The sequence below is a fragment of the Lucilia sericata genome, unplaced genomic scaffold (assembly GCF_015586225.1).
Source record: "Lucilia sericata isolate MDLA Ls3-8-SP2 unplaced genomic scaffold, ASM1558622v1 Contig001244F_arrow, whole genome shotgun sequence".
Taxonomy (NCBI): Eukaryota; Metazoa; Arthropoda; class Insecta; order Diptera; family Calliphoridae; genus Lucilia; species Lucilia sericata.
Genome location: NW_023995200.1, coordinates 17,264 through 24,507, shown reverse-complemented (window position 1 = coordinate 24,507; position 7,244 = coordinate 17,264). Strand labels below are relative to the sequence as shown.

The following is a 7,244-nucleotide window of genomic DNA, read 5'->3' as shown; positions in this document are numbered from 1 at the left end:
TGCCCTTGGGAAGGACGAACCGAAAGGACTAAAACACCACTGAGATGCCAACATCGGTGAAATCCATGAGAATTGGCAACTATTTATAATGAAATGATTAAAATTATAATTACTTATTTGAACCTATTCTAAAGTCTTTCGTTCTTATTTCAGATTACAACAACAAGATCGTGGGAGGCAAATTGAGACGGTGAAGCAGAAAATCCGAGTGAGTGTAAAGTAAATAAAAATATTTAATTTATATGTATACTAGATATATTAGAATATAAGTCAAGGTAGTCAGACAGCTAGTTTAAATCGGACTTCATAGATTCATTTCCAATATTAGCGCAGAATTCGGTAGTAATAACAAGACAAAGTTTAGAAAATAATGAAACAAGGTCCTAAACTTCTTGTTATTGCCACTGAACTCAAAAGAATTGTGTTTAGCATAGTTACGGTCTATATCCCAACCAAAACTGACGTATATGTACTATCGATCATTTATTTCCCAGCCAGTGACAATCTGCTTACGGAATGAACAACTATCTGTTGGTCTTCCAACTTGTATTGTCCCAATTGTTTACTTTGGTATCGGCTCGCTGTAAGATCGGACTCAGAATTGTGTTATTACCCTAGGTGACTAATAACCCTTACGCATTTGATGGCACGGTACCAGAAGGCTTTGATGGGGTTGCACCTACTAATAGGGTAATGACCGGTTACACATGTAACCAGCTAAGAAACGTTGGCTTTAAGTCGATCCAACAAATAATTACTCATTCCAAAGTAGCTATGGATCTCACTGGACTACGATATAAATGAAATATATGTACAGAACTCAGTACTGCTTAGGATATATCAACAGCTATGCCAAACAGAAATTCCCTGCCAATAAAGAAATGACTATGATTAATATAAAGACTCGACAATACAGATTTAAAGATAGGCACACAATTAGGTACGAATTGGACAACTACTAGACGCTGTCAACCGGTAGATATTCAGGAAGAAATGTTAGGACTAGAACCACCAAAGATATTGAAGCTATTGCTTCAAATCTTTGGCTTGAAAAACCCCTAACGATTTCCCCTGAATATCCTCGACCTTGTAAAAACTGTTTCCGACTGGTCGGACGATTCGCCATTTTAGAAATTTTCGGGCGAATTTAGCATTAAAATTATTCTTAAAATCGCTTTGTTGGAAGTTACGTCAGTAGACTTCCTGACCGGGAACAAATTTAACTTGTCGACACCGCGTATTATAAGATTTTTCGTTACGAGTGTAGGCCTTATGTAGATTTTCGCGAATTTTTCTTCGTATCAGATCCATTCTAGCCGCGTTCGGGATGATATTCATTTCGGGATCGTTTAGCACTTTGAGCTTACGAGCCAACTGATAAACGCTGCCATGGCCAATCATATTCATTCCGAATAAGGCAAAATATGGCGTAACTCCGATGGACGACTGCAAGGAAAACCTTAAGGAAAACTCAATTTCGGACAAATGCTTGTCCCATTCTGTATGGTCTTCCTGCAGATACGACCTTACGGCTGCTAAAACGGACTGATTGGCGCACTCGGACGCATTAGCTTGCGGTGAGTGGGTTGCAGTCCGAACATGTTTGACACCAAAACTACTAATCATGTCGGCAAACTCTTGGCTAACAAATTGTTTTCCGTTATCAGAAACGATAGTTTCTGGTGTTCCAAATTTATGGAAAACCTCAGCAATTAGAAACTTTACAACATTCTTGGTGCTGGCTTTAGGCAAAGCCTTCAAAAAAACAAACTTAGTTAAATGATCTAAAACGATAAAAATATCAATTAAGCTTAGGTAAAGTTCCGACTGAAATGCTTCCGAATTTAAATCTACAAGTTTAGATACGTTTAGTGAGATTTCGTCCATATCATAACGCGATAGGGTATCGGGTACTACATTTTCCTTCCCCTGCCTATGTTCAATTTCGAAATCGTACGCCTGTAAATGTAGACTCCACCTCGCCAACCGACCAGTTAGATCCCGATGTGACATTAGCCATTTAAGACTGCTGTGATCCGTGATCATCGTAAATGGCATCAATTCTATATAGGCCCTAAACTTCTTAATCGCCAAGACAACTGCCAAACATTCACGTTCAGTGACTGAATAATTTTTCTGTGCTGGGGTCAGCTTATGCGAGAAATAGGCTATTGGGTGCTCTCCATCAGAATCATCTTTCTGAAAAAGAACCGCTCCAATGCCTAAGTCTGATGCGTCACACTGAACGTAGAAACGCTTGTAGAAGTCTGGGTGGTTAAGAAGTGGGCTCGTAGTCAGAGCTTTCTTGAGGCGATCAAAAGCAACCTTAGCTTATTCGGTAAACTTGAATTGTTTACCCTTCTTCAGCGTTTCAAAGATTGGGGCCGCAATGGTAGCATAGTCTTGTATAAATTTTCTATACCAGCCTGTTGCTCCCATGAAGCTCCTCACCTGCCTTGCTGTCTTAGGGTATACAAAACGAGTAATCGATTCCACTTTGGTCGGGTCCGGTTTTAATTTGCCCTCACCAACAATATACCCAAGATATTTTAACTCCTTAAAACAAAATTTGGATTTAGCAACATTGATGGTTAAACCTGCATCTGCTAGACAAATAGATACCCGCTTCAACAATTCCAGATGTGTCTCGAATTCTGGAGATACTATCAATAGGTCATCTAAGTACACGAAAACTCTTTCACGAAGTGCCGCGGGAATCACTTTATCCATTAACCGACATAACCTTTGGGCTGCATTACACAACCCAAAAGGCATAGCAGTAAATTGATAAAGTGGTCGTCCAGGTACCGTAAAAACAGTTCTGGTATCTGCCAGAACGCGTCTTTTAAGTCGACACTCGAAATATAGATTGTATCTCCCAATCGACTGAGCAAACCTTCAATGTGCGGCAATGGATATGCATCCTTGACTGTCAGCGCATTGAGCTTACGCGCGTCCAGGCATAACCGATTCTTCTCGCCCCTTCGTACGAGAGTAACCGGATGACTCCATGGACTTTCGCTAAGCTCAATAACACCTAAGTCCAGCATTCTATCCAACTCCGCATACATCAACTTTTGCACCGCCGGGAATACAGGGTAATATCTATCTTTCACTGGAATTGCATCTCGGGTGTCTATTGCATGCGTTTCTAAATGCGTTTTACCAAGGCCCTTCTTTGTATAGCAGGGGAACATCGCAATTACCAAATCCAATCTTTGTCGCTGTTCATCATCCAACTTGTGAGTTTTAATATCTTGGGTCTCTTCTTCATCTTCGCAAAGATTAATTCCAAAGATGTTTAGTTTTCCCTAATTAATTTGTCACTTAAAAAACATTAGGTAGGCATGTTTTATATCAATGGAAGGGTAATTTTATCTATTTTTCAAAACTGTATATAATTTTTGAAAATTAAAAAATTCGCGGAATACTTTTTTTAAAAAAAAATTAAAAAATGTTTTTTATTCAGTTTTTGCGAAGATACAATTTTTTCAAATTGCAATAAAAATTTTATTTATGAATATTTTTTGATGAAATTTTACAGTTAGGTAGATTTTTTTACTCAAAATCCAAAATTAAATAAAAATTTCGAATTTTCTTATTAGAAATCCTGGAATTCCCAAAAAAGTTTTAAAAAATCCCAAAAATGGGATTTTTTGCTTTTTTGCCTATTATATCCATACCAGGGGCGGGGTTATCGAAACCCGTTACAAAATGATTAAGAACATATTGGGTCATATAAAACAGGTCACTATAATTTGATATCGACTATGCGATTTGAGAATTTTTGCTCAAAATTGAATTTTCCATAAAAAATAGGGTTTTTTTGGATGGACCTGGTCCCCTCGGTATCAAAAATTTTTAGGTTTTGTTTCATTTATCGTATTTTATGTAAAGTCAGCTTTCCAAAAAGGATAAATTCTATATAAATCTTCTTAGAAACTTTTTAGATAGCTTAAAAAGAAAAATATACTTTTTCCCCAAAAAAATGACAAAAAATCGCCTTTTTTTAATTTTTTAAATTAAAATGCCTATAACTTTGGACTCAGTCATGATTTTTACATAATTCTTTCACTGCTTGATATATAAACTTGCTGTTAAGCGAATAAAAAAAAAGTGGCGAAAATCGGGAATATTTGGACCCGCTATTATCAAAAAACTAAAGTAAGGACGGTAAAAATTTAAAAATTTTATTTTTCAAATGCGAATATCTCCTAAACTATAAGAGATAATTTACTGCTACGACGACATTTTTTATAGTGCTCGACGAGGAGATTCTATATACGAAATTTTTTTTAAATTGGAACTCAAATGAAGAAATAGGATCGTTTTAAAAATTTAACATAGCCGAGGTGTCCTAATTTGAGGACCCCCCGCCGGGCCCCTGGTTGGTCTATAAGGTCCAAATTCAAAACCTAAACTCGACAACACCTCCTCTTGGTGCATACCAAATTTCATTAAAATCAGATTAACCGTTTAGAAGTTACCGAATTATTTCCCTCTTTTTTTTTCCTATACCACTGTGCGCTGTTGATAACTTTGCCTCTGGTTAGCCAACAAGTTCTCTGCTCTCTTGACCTCGTGACAAAACTCAGTTAGACTATTTATTCGAATGGGAAACATCAACTGGGCCAAAGCTGGCTTAAGGTTACCCCTCATGATATCAATTAACGATCTCTCATCATACGGGACTTTTTGCTGATGGCGTAGCTTAAGTATGACATTATAAAACTCTTCAAATGACTCATGAGGTAACTAGCGGCGATTGAGTATTTGCATTTGTACCTGAAACTCATTCTCAAAACGCTGATATTGTGACAAGATAGCACTTTCCAGGTCCCGCCAAGAGTTAATTTGCGCCAATTTGCGATGGTTCCAATACCAGTCTAAAGCTGGTCCTTCCAGTAAGTTATGGAAATGGCGTAAAATATCCATGTCCGAGCAGTTGTAATCTTTTCTAAGCTCGTTTACTCGAAAGATAAACTCTTGAGCATTCATGGACTTACTGGTACCATCAAACTTTATACCCCACTTAGACAAATTCACTCGCTGATGATTTTCCATCCCATTTGACACTGGTCAAGCATAATTAGGAGCTGGTCCAAAGTTTTGCTGCTGTTGTCGTGGTAGTTGATGGTAGCTATACACTTGTTGTTGTGGGCTGTAACCTTGTTGTTGTTGGTTGTAAGCTTGTTGTTGTTGGGTGTAGGCTTGTTGTTGACCAACCCTCGGGGTATTGATCGGAGTCTGATTCATTGGCTGTTGTTCAAAATATCTGGTGTGGTTAAGATTAGGCTCTGGGAAATCTGTTTGATTCCTCCGCTGTATATCATTAGCCATATAATCTGGTGCTGGAAATAAAGGTGGCGGTGGATTTGACCAAGGCCCCTGAGCTATAGCTGGCTGTGTTTGGGTATACGTGACGGCTGTCACTTCTCTTCCGCCCATATTACCGTGAGGATATGATACTTGCGAGACCACAGGTGCCACTAGACTCCTAGTCACTGGAGATAATGGGTTTGTTTGTGTCACTGCGCCGGTTAAGAATTCCGGACCTCCTCCCTGAGCCTCCTGCAATGGCACAGTCGGATCTAAACTTGCTGGGACATCTTGTTGTTGCTGATGGTTTATACCCAATGCCCGCTTAATTTCCATTAAAGCATCGTTGATTTTATTATCTACCTGCCTCATAAATTGCGCCTGGGAAAGACCGATAGAAGCGTTGACCACTTCCTGTATGTTGGCACTTTGATTCCGCTGGTTGGCCAGACTCTCTCGGACTTCGCGGCGAACGTTTTGAGCTGTAAGGCTACTGTATCCTGGCGACCTAATCGTGGAATTCGAATCGTCTGAACTAATAGAGACCTCGTGAGGCAATACTGTTGCTGTGCTGTTGTCGTGGCTGTTGTGGTAGGCCCACCTGCAGTGAGAGCGTCTGTAGTACGAGTTACACCTGTTTCAGTAGTTGCCATGTTGCTGCTGGTTGGTAAATTACTTGAAATTCTACTACCGGAACGAGTTACAACCACAATCCACCAAAAACTCAACGAAAATTCAAATTATTAGGAAAAACGTGACGAATTGATACCTTTCTTTGAAATACCGCCGAAGATAACAAAAAAAATTTATAACGAAAATTCAAAATAAAAAAAATAAAATATAAAATACCAAATAATAACCAAATCGATTAATAAAAAGAAAAGATTTGCAGTACTAACGGAATTCGCACAAATACCGAACTATCTTCATATATTAACTATTTCAAAATGTATTATAAACTTCTATACATAAGTGATTGGGGTTCTATCATAGCGTGAGTGAGTAGGTTTACAAAACAATTGTCGATTATTCTTGATCTATGTAAAGTTAAGTATAATTTAGTTGTAAACTTTGGTGTTTCCTAACGGCCTTTACAGATTGTAGTACTGCGACTGAAAACTGAAATATTATTTTCTTCCCTTTTTCCAGGACTAGTCCTAAGTCTGTAAGCAAAACTATTTAAACAAAATTTTAATTTTCTTCTCCCTTGAGCAGTTAAATCAGCCACGTAACATAAAACTAATTAAGACTCTGGGATTAGAAATTTTATATGTACTTGGATTTAAGAATGTATCGCTATTATATCTAATCCACCTGAGAATTTAATAGATATAAGACTTATACATCTTAAATACAAGTAGAAAATAACAACTGAAATTTTACTTGGGCTATTGAATTTAATGAAACTTTTTGTTGGCTTTATATATTAGGCGATTAACCATACTTCTGATGTACTAAATGCTTAAGACTCTAACAATAAAGCTAACAAAAAGATATGTTTTTGCCAAGAAGATGTCGCAACGCGTTACGGACTCTTATTTGACGTGAACGGGACTTACACTACTTGTGCAAAAACATAACACTAACAAGTATGGACGTACTCACTTCGGGCCCCACGTTGGGCGCCATTCTGTACTGGCCAGGATTGAGAAAAATGATAGCAAAACAATTGCCGAAACATCTGTTGCGGGTCGGTGTTGCCAAATGTCGGCGGCGCTGGTATTATGGCTTACGCCGGGCTGAGGCTCGCCGGATGGGGTGGTTCTTGCCGACACTGCAACTTTTCCTGGGTACAAAAACTCTATAAAATACCAGCTTTACTTTTAAGTTTAAAAAATAAAAGTATTTAAATTGAAAAGGGACCCGAAGTGAGGAAAACATTTACAAGACGAATACACCAAACATTTACCTAAATTTCTCCTTCA

The 7,244-nt window shown here is 38.1% G+C and overlaps 1 protein-coding gene across 1 annotated transcript; it reads right to left on the bottom strand.

Moving 5' to 3' along the window:
- Positions 1-5,079: 5,079 nt before the first annotated feature.
- LOC119610602 (drebrin-like protein) lies at positions 5,080-5,691 on the bottom strand. The gene has a single exon (XM_037965898.1). The coding sequence runs from the start codon at positions 5,689-5,691 to the stop codon at positions 5,080-5,082; it is 612 nt and encodes a 203-aa protein (XP_037821826.1).
- Between the last annotated feature and the right edge of the window lie 1,553 nt (positions 5,692-7,244).